Source organism: Vipera berus, assembly GCF_964194415.1.
Source record: "Vipera berus genome assembly, chromosome: 3".
Lineage (NCBI taxonomy): Eukaryota > Metazoa > Chordata > Lepidosauria > Squamata > Viperidae > Vipera > Vipera berus.
Genome location: NC_138204.1, coordinates 21,111,070 through 21,128,913, shown reverse-complemented (window position 1 = coordinate 21,128,913; position 17,844 = coordinate 21,111,070). Strand labels below are relative to the sequence as shown.

The 17,844-nt window shown below is 37.4% G+C and overlaps 1 protein-coding gene across 2 annotated transcripts; it reads right to left on the bottom strand.

The window, feature by feature from the left end:
• Nucleotides 1–7,867: 7,867 nt before the first annotated feature.
• Nucleotides 7,868–17,844, bottom strand: SPATA2 (spermatogenesis associated 2). 2 transcript variants are annotated; one of them, XM_081323657.1, is made up of 3 exons: nt 17,628–17,844; nt 12,653–13,071; nt 7,868–11,232 (listed from the first exon to the last, which is right to left on the bottom strand). In XM_081323657.1, exons 2-3 carry the CDS (start codon nt 12,962–12,964, stop codon nt 10,000–10,002), a joined length of 1,545 nt encoding a protein of 514 aa, XP_081179783.1. In that variant the 5' UTR covers nt 12,965–13,071; nt 17,628–17,844; the 3' UTR covers nt 7,868–9,999. The 2 variants fall into 2 exon arrangements, with proteins under 2 accessions (XP_081179783.1, XP_081179784.1); XM_081323658.1 differs by lacking the exon at nt 17,628–17,844 and adding an exon at nt 14,385–14,433.

Genomic DNA, 17,844 nt, shown 5'->3' with positions numbered 1-17,844 from the left:
TGCGTGGCCTGTCTCTCTGGCGAGCTCTGCATACCACCGCGATGTGCCCGGTCCTACCGCAAGCTCTGCATGTGGCCGAATGGAATCTGCAGTTTGCGTGGGAGTGGTTGCCTCCGCACCCCTTACATCTCAGTAAGAGGACTGCCTCATAATTGTTCTCTCTTTGTTGATTTCTGTGGTTTCGCACGCTTGACTGTCTCTGGAGCTTGTTGATTTCGGGCTCCTCTCCTGACAATTCTCCACTGCAAATGGCGACCTCGTGGTGGACAGAAACTGCTGTCTTTGGGGTTCTGGTGGGCTGTACAGTTTGTACTGCACCTCCGGCTGCTTCATCAGCCATGATCTTGTCTTGTGCTTCAGCGAATGTGAGGTTTGGTCTGGCAAATAATCTCTGTTGCAAGGTTCTGTCTCTAAGTCTGCAGACGAGTCGGTCTCTCAAACGCTCCTCTAAATTCGAAAATTTGCAGAGACGTGCGGCCTGCCTTAGGCCCGTGATAAACTCAGATGCCATCTCACTGGGAAGCTGCACTCGTTCATCAAATTTAAACCGCCAGGCCATCTCCAACATTTTTGGCTGGAAATGCCCGGTCAGCTTCTTCTTCAGGTCAGCAAAAAATACTGCTTCGATGGGCATTGGCGCGAAGAGGTTCTCGGCTAAATTGAAAGTCGCTGGCCCACATACAAACAGCAATGTTGCAGCTTTTAGGCCTTCCTCTGCTATCTGGTTAGCTCGTAGGTAATTTTCTACCTGTGAGAGGTAAGACGGCCAATCTTCTGGATGTTTAATATCGAATTCGCTGAGTTTGCCGACTTTTGGCATTTTTCCTCAATTCCTGCTCTGCTGTTGGATCCTGCTTCTGGTCTCAGGGGACGCTTCCTCTGAGCACGCGGCCGCTAGCGTAGTTTACTAGCCGGCTAGAGGGGGGGGAGATGCCTCTTCCCTCCAGCAAGTAATTCCGTCCCCTCATGACTTCAGCCCTCAAGCGGAGAAGCAGGATCCCACCTTCATCACCATTATTATGTCATGGGCTCTGATGAGCAGGAACGAGAACACGCAGAGGAGTACAGACAAACACATACTTTATTTAAGCAGAAACTGTACTGAGAGATTGGAGTCATGCTGCCTCAATATATAGCCAGGCCCTATGGTATTAACCAATCGGAATGAAGCTATACTTGCCACCCAAAGTTGACCTATAGCAGGACTGGAGACGTCCTGTCTGAGTTGCTGGAGAACCGTTAGTTCTTCAGCAAAGCATGTGGTGATATTCCAAAAGCCCAGTACATAATACCAGGGAAGAAATATCTCAGTACTAACATTCCTCAAAATATGATTGGAACCAAGTTAAGCTGTAACTTTAACCCACAACTCCATCAAGTGTTCCCGGAGGCTAAAAGGATTGATGGTCTCAAAAGTGATTGAGAAATCCATTCTATGTTCATGCTTCCTTAAGGGATCATTCATCTGAGTTACCAAAAGCATTTCCACAACATGCTTGAGCCAGAAGCTGGACTAAGCTGGATCTTGGTAATCAGTAGCATACAGGAATTTTAAGAGTTGCCCAGCCACCACCTGCTCAACTTCCTTGGCGAAGAGCAGTAACCTAGAAACTGCTCTGTAACTGTTGAAAACAGAAGAATCTAAGTAAGGTTTTTTTTAATTGGGAAAACACCACTAACTGTTTTAAAGAAAATGACATCAACCCCAGAAGAGAGAGGCACTAGTAATAGAAGAGCACCCTAAGTAGTGTCATCCCAGTAAGAACCAGCCAAGAAGGAGGCAGAAAGACAGGAAGTGATCTGAGCTTGCTAACCATACTGCACATATCTTCAAGAGAAATTGATGAAAACTATGCAGTAAAGTCAGACAACCTAATGTGTTGATCTCCGCCCTGCTGTCTTCATTAACAGTGTGTTCAGTCTTCTTCCAGATAGAAGTAACTTCAAGTACAATTTTGCAAACCCATCACAACGGATCTTCGTAGGTGTAAGAAAGCCTCCGACAACCATACAGAGTGCTTCAGCGTCTGCCCAAGAAAACAGTTTTCTTGAAGGATTTTCAGCAGATGTCACGATGGAGGAGAAAAACAGACTTATTACTAAAGACAGGCGATAATGGTGAGCATTCATCTATAGAGTCACCAGGAGCTGACTTTTCAACATCTTTTTTTTTGAAAGCTTCCCTGTTAAACCATTTCAATACTCTCTGATATTAGACTGCCATCTACAGGAATTTTCCATAATTTCATCTAGACAACATAGCCACAGTAGTTTATTCTAGAAGTTGTAAAATTCATTTTCCATACTAAAATTTGCTTGCCAAAATTCTAATTTAAATTATCTTCAGGGAATAGTTTAGTTAGTTTTTTTCCTGATCTTACTCTTAGTAAAAAAAAAATTCCTTCAGAATTTTTTTGGAGGGGAGGATATAAAACAATAATTTTATTACAGTCTTAAAAATCATTAATTTTCAACACAATCTGTTTCATTTCTACTCCATATTAAATCCCTATGGACTTAATGTAATTTACTCTCAGTTAAATATATGTAGGATTGTTACCTATATAGAAAGGTAAAGGTTCCCCCGCACATGTGTGCTAGTCGTTTCCGACTCTAGGGGCCGGTGCTCATCTCCGTTTCAAAGCCGAAGAGCCAGCGCTTGTCCGAGGACGTCTCCGTGGTCATGTGGCCGGCATGACTAGACGCCAAAGGCGCACGGAACGCTGTTACCTTCCCACCGTAGTGGTCCCTATTTTTCTACTTGCATTTTGACGTGCTTTCGAACTGCTAGGTTGGCAGAAGCTGGGGCGAGTAACAGGCGCTCACTCTGTTACGCGGCACTCGGGATTCGACCCGCCAAACTGCCGACCTTCCGATCGACAAGCTCAGCGTCCTAACCCACTGAGCCACCGCGTCCTATATACCATCCATCAAATACAAAAATGAACAAATTCCAGGTGAGCATCTTAAAATGTTGCATGGTGATAATGTGACTCAAGAACTTTGAAAGTTTTAACAAATTTGATAAACTAATACTTTCCCTGTTAACAGGGGACCAACTCTACAAGTTGTGAACTGCATTCCCCCTCCTCCCCACACACACCCTTCACCCCTCTAACAAAATCTGATGGAAGCTGCACCAATTATCTCCGAGCAAACTTGAGCAAGAGGGCTAGAAAAGATGGAAGGAGCATCCTTTCAGTTCCTTTTCCTCAGACAATCAGAATAGAAGTAGCATGAATTGAAACATAGCACGGTAGAGAAAAGTGATGGTAGCATGGATACCCTTCATGGCTTGAGAGCAGGTTATTTGAGGGACTGCCTATTGCCGGTCACATTCACATGACCCAATAGAGCTGGGAGGTAAGGAATGTTGTAGGTCCTATCCCCTAAGGAAGTACATCTGGTGTGATCCAGAACAAGGGCCTTTCTGTGGTGGCTCCCTTCCTTTGGAATGTCATCCTTGCAGAAATTAGACTGGCCCCCATTTTGACACTCTTTCATAAGGCCCTGAAGACTTGGTTTTGCCAGTGGGCCTGGGGAACCCAGAGTGTGAGGGAGCCCATCAAATGGCTTATTTGACTGTGTGTTGTCGCCAGGGGTGGGTAGGCGGATGGGGTTATTGTTATTGTTGTTGTTATTATTTATTTTTATACTGTTTTTTATTGTTTGTAAGCTGCCTACAGTTGCTGTGAGTGAGTAGGTGGCTATATAAATTTTCTAAATAAATACTTGCAGGATATTTTGGAAAGCAGTATCTGACCTATGGATTGCCATAAATTTCCTTGTATTACAATTTTTAAGGAAAATTCCAATTTGGAGGACCCTAGTCAAATTTTTGCTCTCCTTGTCATCTGTGGAAGCATGGTTCACTTAATCTGCATGCCAAAAACTCTATATTCAATCCCTGGCATCTCTAACTTAAAAGGTCCTTAGAGTACATGATGGGAAAGATGTCTCCCTAAAACCTTGGAGAACTACAAGGTGAGTAGAGAATCCAGGTTAATGTATTATTAACCAAAGGATTATACTTCATAGCTATGAAAAAAATAGTCACAGGAAGGATGGATAATTGGTCTTGCTTTGCTTCCTTATGAAGTAAGAAGACTTTGGTTCAAAGATTATTACTTTCTAGCAACTAATAGGCTATTGCAGTTGAGCGCCTATACATTTCAACCTCTCCCTCCATGCTGTAGCTCTTACTTGCCTGATTGTCCTTGTTTCCTTTCATAAAGAACTTGAGTTTGCATTCTACATTAACACCTGGTGATCCTGAAAGGCAGAATCCCAGAAACTGGATAATGAGAAGAAAAGATCCGTTCACTACCACTGATGGAATCATTTGATTCCATTGCCTTTGACCAAATTAGCAAATTAAGGCCATTACATGAATAAATCACAGCTTCTGTCCTACTACTAATCAAATCATCCAGCCAAACACTTCCTACAAAAGCCTCTCTAAAACTCATGTGAACAATATAGGAAGCACTCCATATCATTATAGCTGTTATAGTGATGATTATGATTATTCCAGGCCAAGGATACTAAAGCATGAAGCAAATTGCAGAAGATGGGTAGTGTATTTAAGAGACTGTAAAAGGAGCAAATTTTAATGGTCTGAGAGTTTTGGCTGATATGTGTGCTTATAGGAAGAAAATTTCCATCCAAATCTGCTTGAAAGCAAACAGAATGGAAGAATTCACCTGGAAGCAAGCCAGTGTAAAGATATTGGTAATTCAGAGGAGGAAAAGCATTCAGTAATATGTGGGAGGATCATTACTCCTTTTGGAAAAGGGAGACTATACTTATTTTGAAACTGAGTAGCCACTGTTTCAGAGAAAGTTCAGCTCCCAGGCAATATCCATACTGTGTACATCAGGGTTTCTTCAATTAACTTAATTTTCTTGGTTGGGAATCCATAAACTACACCACACTAGGATAAAATGTGATAGTTTAATGGGAATTCAGCCATAATAAGATCCAAATTATAAAAGTTGCCTGCTGGGAGCATAAGTGGCCAGAACATAGGTTGGGATATGATTAGCTGTAGAAATACTGTTTATTCTTCTGCAGTAAATATTGATACATTTGATAGACTCTGGAGTCTAGACATTCTAAATTCAGACTCACTATTCTCTCTCTCTCTCCTCTCTCTCTCTCTCTCTCTATATATATATATATGTGTGTGTGTGTGTGTGTGTATTTATGGAATTTGTATGACTTCAAGATAATGAGCATCTCAACTTTTTTGGGTTAAAAATAAATATTGTTTTCTATCAAATGTCATCCGCCATCAAAATATAAACCTGTCAAAAGGAGGGCCTCTAAATTTGGGCTTTGTGTCACCATTGCTCCTGCAACTAACAAGTCAAGCCTATTTTATAAGCAGCTATTATTACCACATGAGTCTTCCAACATTAAGTGGGCTTTTAAAGTAGAAATTATCACAGCGTCCTATTTGTTTTGAGTCAGTGACAACCAAAACCAAAGGGTAGACACATCCTATGTATTGGTGCACAAGTAAGAGAGTATATAATACTCCTTATAATTGTCTATAAAGTGCACAATCTGGTCTTATTAGTCTGGATCTTGGAGCAGATGAGGATGGAAATCTAAAATATATGGAGGGCAACATAGAGCTTTCTGATAGAATATAATGTGCACAATATTTATGATCTATAACTAAAGACAATGCCAAAAAAGCAGTGGTGTGCAGATTGGTCTATATATTGGCTCGCAAATGGTTACTGTATTAGAGTTCCCAGTTTACAAAAGTATCCACAGAGGGTGAATGATGGCAAATATGAAACAACTATTATGCTGTTGCAACACTTGTTTATCATTTTTGGAAAAAAAATAATCAGATCCTACATGTGGCTCTAGTTTATATGGAATAGTGTGAACTTTTTTGGGATAAAATTAGGTTTTGCTTGTTTGTAGCATAGCATTCTCATTAAAATGCACCCAAACAGATTGGTACTGTAGTTAACATTAGGAAAGAATACTGCAGGGGCCAAGAATTAAGTCTGGTAATTTAGTCTATACCTTTCTTATTAAATTGTTAAATAAAAGCTTCACTGATCAAAGCTATGATGGGCAGCAGAGTTCCATATTTAAGAAATCATTTAGTGAAAAACCATGTAACATTGAAGGCTATAATTTGGAATGTAACGTAAGAGGAGTAAATGGCAAAGAGCATGAATTAACAAATGAAAGAAACAAAAATATATTGTATTTGGTGTGTCTGAGGAAACTAAGGAAGGTGATTTGATCTTACAGAGCAGAATTGATGAATGTATTTAATTATCAAAAAGATAAATTATATATTAGAAAGTGTAAATTGGTGACATCTAGATTGAAGTGGCTGTCTATGATAGAAAGAATCCATTGGGTGCAATTGTTGCATGTTACATTTTAGCTAGTGGAGATAATGAAAGAATTGGACACAAATTTGGAGTAAAATCGTGAAACATTATGAATGTAAATCAAAAACAAAAATTTATTCTGCTAGGTGACGAACTGATGGATGGAAACAAGATTACAGGAACACCTGATTCAGCTGTAGTATGGGTGTATTCTTATAATAGATAATAAATTGGATGACATCCAAGATCTCTTTCAACTCTTACATTTTGATTCTGTGATTGATATGATTCATTTGGAGACCCAAAAAGAATGAGGGTTAGTTGGCATCAACTGTGTTTTTAAAAAGTGTGTTTTGAATATGTAGTGTAAGCATGGTTTTATCATACTGTATGTAAGCAAGATGAAAGGCGTTATTGCTTACGATGAAAGGACACAAAGGCAATGGATTGTTCTGAATGTGGGACAAACCATATCTTACTAGTGTCAAGTGTGGACCTGGGGACGTGGAAGATGAAAGAAGTGAAGGAAAAGAGAAAGACTAGAATTGTGGGATGAAAAGGCATACATTCTCTGCCAAAAAAAGTGCTAGAAAGTCAGTTACTTCCCAATGAATTGAAAGTGCACGTAAGGAAAAAGAATTTAATTTGTTCAGAACAGAGTGCTACAGAAGTGTGTGGATGATAAAATAACTACAAAATAAGAGAAAAATAGTTGCAAAGAATGTAGTCAAAGACAAAAAAATGGTTAAAACTAAGAACTACAGTATTTTAATCGAACTAAACACATTCTTTGGATAAAAGGGCAGGACAAGGAGCTGGGTGGAATTAAAATAACTACCGTATGAAATGGCAAAACATACAAACTGTCGGGGAATTGCTAAGAGTACTTGGCAAAGTTCTGACTGAAAGGTTATAAGAGGTGATAAAGTGCATATCTGGGGAAGCAGAGTGTGGATTTATGCTAGGCTTGTTGTGTGCAGATTCAAGAATGTAATCCATCTGGTTGCTCCCAATACTTCTTGGAGGAAAGTTACAGCATTCTGGAATGGACTTTACTACAGTTCTAGTCCTGACTATTCTGAGAAGCAGCATCACAGATATTTCATAACATAAATTAGGTGATGTAATCTCGATGGCATTTTCACTATCTTTAGGAGTATCAAGTTGAATGAATGAATCATTTCCATTTTTAAAACGTCCTTAGTCTTCAAAGGTTGGGTTTGGAATCAGTTACCCAAGTTCAAAATAAAGTCCTGCCACTGTGCCCATTATTTTACTGTGTGTCTGAGATAGTAAGGCGGCATAACTTCCAAAGATTGTGGCAAAAATATGCTTGCGCACTGTGAATCCCTTAGCTATGTAAACAATATTTCTCACACAAAACATACCAGTGTTAAATTTCCTCTCCCCAAATTCTGAGAATGAACTTACTCTGTGTACAGAAACTCTGATGTGCTAACAAATCAGATGCCAAGCTGCTAAATTAACATATATTTTACTATCTCAATCACAGCAATCTCATACAGTAAGTTACACATAAAAATATATTTAGCATAGTATCACATTTTTCTGAACTACAGGTATTTTATTATAAGTATATATACATTGGACTGTTTCATTAAAAGCAAGTTAATCCCTGCTAGGTTCACTGTATAAATTACGTGGCATCACAGTTTTTAGTTAGTGTTATGTGAATAACAACATGGTATCCAAAACAAGTGAAAATTAAAAACTATATAGTATAGCAGCCAGCTAATAACAGCCATGATGCTTTAAAAGGTTAAAGAGAAACTCAATACAACAAAATAGACTATACAGGCAGATTCTTTAGAAAGACTAGATTTGTTTTAAATTTGACATTATATACACATTGTATCTACAGGTATATTAATATACACTGATAAAAGCCCATCTATAATTTTGAAAACCTTAATAACTCACATAAGCAATGTTGGTGGGAAATAAAATAAAATACTGAATGTAGAAAGCCATTTTGATCATCTTTTTTTCGGATTTTCTTGAGCATGTATCCTTGTTTTGATACTATTTTGCTGCTGGCAACTTTCTGTAATAATCACTTGAAGATGTCATTAATGACAAAAAATGTCAGCAAACGTACAAATATTTATTGAATCCCCTTTGAATTCATGCCCACCCTTGCTAATCTTCTTCCCACCAACCCCTCCCTGCACACTGATAATGTAATCACTGGCCATTCATATAGGTTTCATCACATAAAAGGTGAAAGGATTATATTCTTACAAATCCTAGAATAAACAACCATGCTCTTAAAATGTACAGTTTTAGGTCAAGGATAATGTTCCACAAAATTCAGAATTCAATGCAATGGCATAAAAAGGCTACATAAATGTTAAGAGCGACACCTTGATACACTTTGGAACTAGATCAAATTATGCATTTAAAACTACCTCCAGGACAGAGAAACCTTAATGGCTGGCAACGGCATTAACTCCTCTTTTTTTAAAATATAAACAAATTGCAGTGGAGTGCAGCTATGCAGTGTACGTAAACTACTTCCAGAAGTGTGAATGAGAGACAGCATAAGTAAATGTGTGTGTGTGCTCAACTCTTTCTAATATTGAGTTTAAAGAAAGGTGAAGTTATGTATCCAACTGTTTCTGATTCAGGAAGCAGAATTTCATCCGGTTGGAAGGAATAAAGAAAATTGATTTATAGGAACAAGTCTCTATAACAATGGTAATATGCTGCAGGTCAAATAAAGTACAAAGTAAAATGTTATCTGAAAAAATAACCCAGAGACTTCAATTACATGATCTTACCCATTTTCAAAAGACCACATACTGAATATATTTATTAAAATAAACTACTTCCAAATTATTTACAGTAAAAATAAGAATCTGATACATGTGCAACAGAAGAATCATCGTTGATTATTAGAAAACAGAGCACTCCAGGCATAATGTAACACATACAAAGTGACATCTTTAGAATACTAGAACAGTCAAACAAGAGGATGTTTGGGCAATGTGGACAATAAAATAAACACTCGGTTTAAAATTTAATGTATATTTTTGAGAGAGAAAGAAAGAGATCTTGGAAAGTCTGCAAAATGTCACCATCCATGATTTCTCTACTGGAGCCCAGGAAATGTATGTAAACTTAATTTAAAAAAAAATGGGTGTGGAGGGGGCAAAGTAAGAGCAAACATACGTGTGAATGTTTTGTATAAACTACAAACAGCTTTACAATGATCTGAAATCTTCTTCTTGGTTCTTAAATTGCCCTTTTAGTTATTATTCTGGTGCTATGTTACATAAATGAGGCAAAACCAGCAATAAAAGAACTATGACCTTTTGTTTTTAGCAAAAGAAAGTAAATTGCCTGGTTCTGAAAAAACAAACAAACAAAAAGAAGTGCTTCTCTTCCTCATCAAAATGGAAAAGCAACTAAAAGTTGCCTAAAAAGAGTAGCAGCATCAGCTACACCAAAAACCTGTATAAAACCACATCATCAGGATTGGCACCTACGCTGTATATACTATTAATAGGGCATATCTATTTCTCTCTTCTTAAAATACTCATCAGCATATTTGTGTTTTTAGCCCTTTTACCCCAAAATAAAGGATTCTGAAAAAATATTTTTTTTAAAAAAATTATCTATAAACCAGGTGCGAGAGCGGGTTAGATTTGTAGTTTAATTGATTGTTTGGCAAAAATCTGTGAACCTCACTTTTTCGACAACAGGGATCATAATAGTAAGCACTGAGGCAAGTATCACAGGAAACTTTAGAACAATAAGTACATGTGTTGGCAGCTCCTGAACGGTTGCAAAAGCCACAGCGAGAACCCAAAGCTTTGGATTTTGAACTGTGAGACGCTCGCTCTTGAGTCTGTAACATGTATTGTGGCTTCTCCCTTCCAGAAGATCCAGACATACTTTCACCTGAAAGTGATTTGAGTGAATAGTTGCTTTGTTTTATTGCTGGATATTCTTGTCTGCAGATGAGCACGTTGTCACATTTTTGGCAAATGGAGGTGCCGCAAGATAATCCGCAATTTTGGCACTTAAGGGAAGAGGTCTCTTTGGCTAGATGTGTACGCTTATGGTAACTTGGATTGGCATCATTTTTGAGCAGCCATACATCATGTTTGGAAGATTCTTGTCTTTTAAACATGCTTTTAGAATCAGGGTCGGTATATAAATCTAAATCATCTTGAGGGGAATAGTAAGTACCAAATGGCATACCTGTTCTTAATATGCCATTGGTGTGGGATGCAATTGGTAAATATTCCTCAGTACATCCATGTGGAGAACTTGACATGGCTAGGAGGGATGGTGACGGTCGAATTATCTCATCTCTAATGTCATCTTCAGTATCAACCAAAACGGGCTCTTTCCGGAAACTCAATGATGCCATCAAAGGTGGCTTCTTACTATCCAAGTAATTATCATACGTGTCCACTGATTTAGAAGGCTTGCTAACTTTGGGTTTGAAATAATCTTTAGAGCCTCTTTCGCTGGCAGATTTCTGAAGTACCATTCGTGACATGGAAGTGTTTAGATTCTCTTTGCATTCAGCACGGCGTTTCAAGGCATCTGAGCAGCCACGAACATCATCATTGCTATTTTTTCTCTCCTTTACAATGTCAAGTTCAGAATAACCTTTTGCCTTCACCTGCAAGTGAATTTCAATCAACTGTTCACATTCTGTTTTGGCCAGAAACAGTTCAAATGATACCATCTTGACTTGAAAGGTATCAACCAGGTCTTTGAGCTTATACATAGTTCCAAGTTCTTGAACATATCCCATCAAGTTTAATATCTGTTTTATATCCTCATCAGATAATGTAGACTTTACGTAATAAACAAAAGGTCCTGTATAAGTCTAAAAAAAGGAAAGAGAAAATATTTACACATATATTAATGAAGTCAAATATAATTTTTATACATATACATATATATATATATATATGTATATATATATGTATATATGTATATATATATGTATATATATATATATATATATATATATATATATATATATATATATATATATATATATATATATATATATATATATATATATATATATATCACCACTTCAAAAGATGTCTTAAGACTATAAAGACTTCTTGGGCACTATCCAAAAGAACGGTATTGACAAACCATCAAACTTAATATTAATCAAATATTAAGCCATATTAATTTTTATCACAGTACATCAGTATCAATAATATGATAATCAACCTCAATAACTGGTAAATTGGGTTGTAGATTCAAACTGAAGCCAAACTTTATTCTACTGGTGAATTATCAGTTAAGAGCGATAAAGCATTTTGGAACAGAACACTGTTTCAGAAAATTCTTAGGAGTGAATAAATAGGATAACTAGAGATTTTTTCGCTCCTACTATTTTTTATCAGAACCAGAGGTTGGTTAAAGCTTTTCTATAATGGACACTGAAATTCAAAGAACATTTGACAACAGAATTTGAAACTTTACTCATTTAGCAACCATAACTGGACTTAGCAACTCGATCATTAAGCAAAGAAGTCGCAGAGTGATACTTCAACTGTGCTTATAATCTTATTTCACTTTTCTGTCACTTTATAGACCAGCAAAGGTCATAAATGCAAGAATTGGTCATAAAGTCACTTTTTTAACCACTGAAAAAAGACATTTTTTAAAGAAGAATTACCTATATTACTAGAAGTAGAAATATAACATCAGCTTAGATTTTGGAGACTCAGGCCCAACATAGGGTGGTTTATCAACTTCGGTGTTATAAAAGCCTTTTAGTAGGGACAGAAAACCTGTGCTACTCCTTCAACACTAACAAGTGTGGTTAGGATTGCCAGGAATTGAAGCCCATCAGTATCTAAAGGGCCATAGGAATTTTTTAATCTCTCCTTTACCTGGAAGGATCAGAATACCACTCATTCAATTTTACTTCCATGTAAATGTCAGCATTACCAGGAAAATCTGTGATAAAAACATTTGTGTTTCCCTTGAGAAAGTATTGTAGCCCACTTTTTAAAATCTTTGATGAAATATTTCTGCCAAAGAACAGAACATTACCAAATGTTCATATGTAAAATTATATTTCTCATCTGCATCTTATTTTTAAAGTATTTTCATTTCCTTTTTAGAAAAGAACAAAGAAAATAAGAAGTCAGCAAAAAAAAGGATAGATAGCACAATGCTTTGGTATTTTGAAGCACTATGGAAGATTCTTTAGAAACTTCCAAGAAATTCAAGCATACTATACTTTGTTCCCCAAATATGATATATTTGTACAGGCTTACCTTTATATTTTTGAATTCCTTCTTCCAAGGGTAAAGAAAAAGATTAATTCCAACTGATTCTAGCACTTCGAATGCATTCTGGAGTGAATGCAAACTTGAAGCTCTCAAGGATCGAAGTGAATTTTCAGCAATTTCATAAAACTTAATTAGCCGGAATCTATAAAAGGGATCAATCTTGGGAAAGCAGAGTAAAGCTGAAGCTGCCATTTGTAGATTGGTGACTGGGCACAGCTTTCTGTCAGAGGTATCCAATTTAGATTCATGGAACTGGACATATTTCCTAAATACTTCGTCTTTGTATTTTGTATCCATCTGGAGTTGGATTTAAGCACGCTCGTGGGCGGCTATCTCATCTCATTCATGGCTCTCTTAAAGCCCACTGATCAAACAGGCAATGTAAGACTGCAGTGAAATAGATTCTAAAATTAAAAAAAAGACAAATTACATCATAGTGTCATTTAAATTTCATCGAAAGTATTTTCAACTATTTTTTCTGTCCTATAGAACTAAAGCTTGAGGATTCCTTTCATTTCAGAATTAAGTATTTCCCATGAATCAGCACAAAGAAAGAACGCTGAATTTTTATCTGGGCCTATATCTTGACTGCATGGGTTCTCCAGTACTATTGTTGATTGCACTAAGATTCCTGATTTTTATTTCATACATATAAAATAGAATGGGAAGATACTTCAGAAAGGCAGAAAGGCCTACTAATTATATAGCACATAGTGGGTTCAAAATGTTTATTCTTAGCATGTCAATTCTAAACTGTATTTTACTAATCATCGCAACTCTGGGGAAAAAAACCTTTATTGTTATCCTCAATAGGGGTAGACACAAAATTTGTCATTTTGATGCAAGCATACCAAATCTGTACTTCCCAATTATATATGCAAATTGAATATACCACTATGCCAGTCAGAATTATATGAATTTTGTGATGCAATGTGTAATGGCATACGAACCCACAAACATTAGGAAATTCACTCCATAAAAATGTCCTTTTTGTAAATGTGCATGCAAATTTGTTTGTATGAGGCAAATGTTCATACTTCTACAATATAGAGGAACTGAAGGTTGCAAAAATGAAAAAAAAAACCTATTTAAAAATGAACAAGACATATTTCATATCCCTAATCTTTAAGCAATCCAATAAATCTTTCTTGTTCTCTTTTAAGAGACAGAGAGCCATAGCTAATCTAATCTGGATAACAAAGTTACTTATAGCTGTTATGCAGATTTTCCCCACCTTCATCTACCTATTCAAAAAATCCCACTGTACATTGGTTTTAAGAAATTTTCTTTGGGATCCTGTTTTCTAAGAACCATTTAACATTGAAAAATGTTATTTGGTACAATACAGAACTGCCAATATTTAAAATATCGATCCGGTGTAAAAAAAAACCAAATGTATGTTTATAAGATAGTAGATACTAGCTAATTGCTTTATATATTTCTATCATTAAGTCTTTTCCAAACATAGTTTACCTGACTGTATTAAAATAAGTACCTACAAAAGAATGATTACATCTTGAAAGCCATTTAGAGAGAGAAAAAATCCAAGCACCCATAAAAATCATAATTCTTTCCCATCCTTTCACTAGAAGCAAATCCCATTCCTTTAGTGTGATCACTGCTAAGTGAAAATGCATCAGGTTAGACCACAGTTGTAATAACAACTCACAAATGACATAAGATAAATGGATTGCAAACAAATATTAATGATTATCACCTTTATATCCTGCTGCAATTGTATACAGACTCCCAATGACTGAAAACAATAGCAATACAAATAAATACAAAAAATAGTAAAACATGAAATAGCATATAATTCAGGTAGGATGAGGGATAAGCCTTAAAACATCCTCTGGAAAAGGTGTTTTCAGAAGATTCTGGAAGGTGACTAGAATGGGGCCAAACACATTTCTCATGACAGAACCATTCCAGAGGGTCAGCCCAATGACAGAAAAACAGTACCTTTGGGCATCAGCATCCTTGATCACATGAAAAGGAAGGGAAGGGAAGTGAGAACTACAGAATAATAGATTGACTCAGCCTTCCATCCTTCCAAGGTCGTTAAAAGGAGGACCGAGATTGTTGGGGGCAATATGCTGACTCCATAAACTGCATAGAGAGGGCTGTAAAAGCACTGTGAAGAGGTATATAAGTCTAAGCGCTATTGCTATAATGCAGTATGTTTTAAAGGATCAAGACAGGTTTTATAACATTCAAAAAGTCTATAGTTCAAATCTTATTTGATCTGAATTGTTGTTTGGACTAGACTAGTTTTTATCATAGGTGGGGCAATTTTATCATACCTACACACGTCCCACAAAGTTCAACAGGAATTATTAGTCCAAGATAACTGCCTTTAAAAACTGAACTCTAACCTCTGATTAAAAATCCTGAATAAATACTTTAGTTTAAATTGCTTGTATTTTTTTAATCGCACTTCTCATCAACAGTCTCTAGACTTATCATCATTCAGATGTATCATTTATGATGTCTCTACCACTGGGCAGAAGCTTGAAACTGATCACAGTAGGATTACTCAATAGGTTTAAAAGATTACAAAGGTTCCCACATGCCAGAACATAATACACCCACAAAAGAATTTTTGTTGTTGTCTCCAATATTATGCAACCACTTCAAATATTCAATTTCCATTAAAAAATGTTATTTGCCAAATAAATACTTTTATTTAGCCTCAAGTTTATCTATTTTTCACCCAGTTATAAGGGTAGCCATTTTAAATGCCTTTCAAATTCTTAATTTAATTAATTAAAGCTTAATAAATATTTATGGAAAACTCCTCATACTTCCCACAGTAATAATATTTTGAATTCCTTATATAACTTTTTCTATTTTTGTGTGTGTTTGTTCATTGTCCACAAATATCAGCATACAAAGGAAAAGAGAGGGAGTATGAGAGAATGTATTGCCTAGGTTTATTAGTCTGATTCTAAGTCTTATTTCTCAGTAACACCCATTCTTTTATCCAGACCAAACACGAGGCTGCAAAATACAATTTCAAATCTGGTAAACCCAATTGTCCTCTTTCTTTGCATATTATAACACTTTGTATTTAACTTGTCACAGACATTTATATACCCACACACATATTACTGTTTGAATGTACAGAAGTACCTTCATTTTCAAATAAGTATTGTCTAAAATAGAAACATCATTCTAGAATCTAGGGAAAACATTTTTATCACAGAATTTTTTTCTAACAGTGACAATTTTAATTTCTCCCACCTTAATATCTTAATTTCACTCTTTGTCTCAATGTAAATATTCTGAAATAATATACAATTCATATTTATCATAATAATGCTCAAATTATTAGGCTAAGGTGGAAATTTGAAAGAACAAAATTAAAAAGGTTATGGTAAATTATAGATTATAGTACAGTATTTCTTTACCATTGCCAGCAAAATTATTTGGCCATCACCATGACCACTGTCACCAGAAGTTAAATATAACTCAAGGGGGAATTTACTTTTAGCTTGACTACAAATGGATCAGATTAAAGTTAATATAGCATTTTATGATTCAGTACCGAAATGTATTTGAGAAGTTCAGAAACACACACAAAGAAGGGTGTTAAATCCACTCCACAATTGCTCTGCTGCAACTATAACTTTCTTACAATACTTTTATAATTTCTTTCTGACCATCCAACTATAAAATGAATCAATTAACAACTTATCTAACACTAATCATAGCACCACAGATGGCCATGCCCAAGCTATCTTCGCTGATTGCAAAAAAGCTAGTAATCGGAGCTGATTATTTGGAAAGAAAAGTATTGTATTGACTCCTGATAACTGCCTGGATAAGTCCCTCATGTTTTTGTGGGTTGTCGACTGGGCATTCAAAGAGTAGATTGAATGAATGCAATGTAAAGGCACTCTTACCACAGCCAAAACATTTGAAAAGACAGTCTTCCCCATTTAAGAAGAAACATACCCTTTCCCAATATAAAAGGTAAAGGTTCCCCCGCACATGCGTGCTAGTCGTTTCCAACTCTAGGGGCCGGTGCTCATCTCCGTTTCAAAGCCAAAGAGCCAGCGCTTGTCCAAAGACGTCTCCGTGGTCATGTGGCCGGCATGACTAGATGCCAAAGGCGCACGGAACGCTGTTACCTTCCCACCGTGGTGGTCCCTATTTTTCTACTTGCATTTTTACGTGCTTTCGAACTGCTAGGTTGGCAGAAGCTGGGACGAGTAACAGGCGCTCACTCTGTTAGGGATTCAACCTGCCAAACTGCTGACCTTCTGATCGACAAGCTCAGCATCCTAACCCACTGAGCCACCGCGTCCCTCAAATATATTTCCCAATATATGGCTGCACAAATAACAGTGGAGGCCCCTTTTTAATGAAGAGTTTTATTAGCTGCAATAGATCTTCACTCATCCGCCCTCCAAGCACGGAATCAAACTGAACAATGAAAATTGTGATTAGGAATCAACGGGGGGAAAAAAGGCTCCTTTACTGCAGTACTTTTTTTTTCATCCACCTTAACCTACATCGCACAGAAGCTGCAGCTATTACGGATGGCAAGCAATGCTTCTCACCCGCCATCTCTAAGTGGGACTTGAATGTCTCCCTTTTTATTACATCTCTGTAAAACCCAAAAGAGCGACTAGGAAACTCAGACGGGGAGCCAATATTGTATTTATTCACTGGCCCACCAGACCCCCTTCTGGACCTCTCGCCGCTGGGCAGCTGAGAAAGAATCGGCTCTGGCAAACATCTCGCTCTCTTCCTTGGGGATACACGGAGCCAAACCCATCGGCAACCCCAACCAGCAGCCACGTCCAATGACGCTCAAGGCGAACCTACCCTTGAGTAAAGCCCAGGACCCGACCTCCTGCTTAGCTGAGCCTCTGACCTCCCTCTTCGCTTTGAGCCCACCGACTTCCGCCTCCCCCACCATGCAAACTGAGGGGATCCGGCAGCAACAGCCCACCTAAAACCACCGACCAGCAACCGTCTTCGACACTGGCCAGACCGGAAGACACTCAGGACCCGGAAGAACAATCTCTTCTGCTTCGCTCTCGTTCGTTCTCTCCCTCTCTCTCCCGCCCCCCCACCCCGCCCCCGGCCTTCTACAGAAACCCGGAAATGGGATTCGTCTTCGTGTCTTGCCGCTGACGCCTTTTTTGCTGAGGGCGCAGGCGCAATTT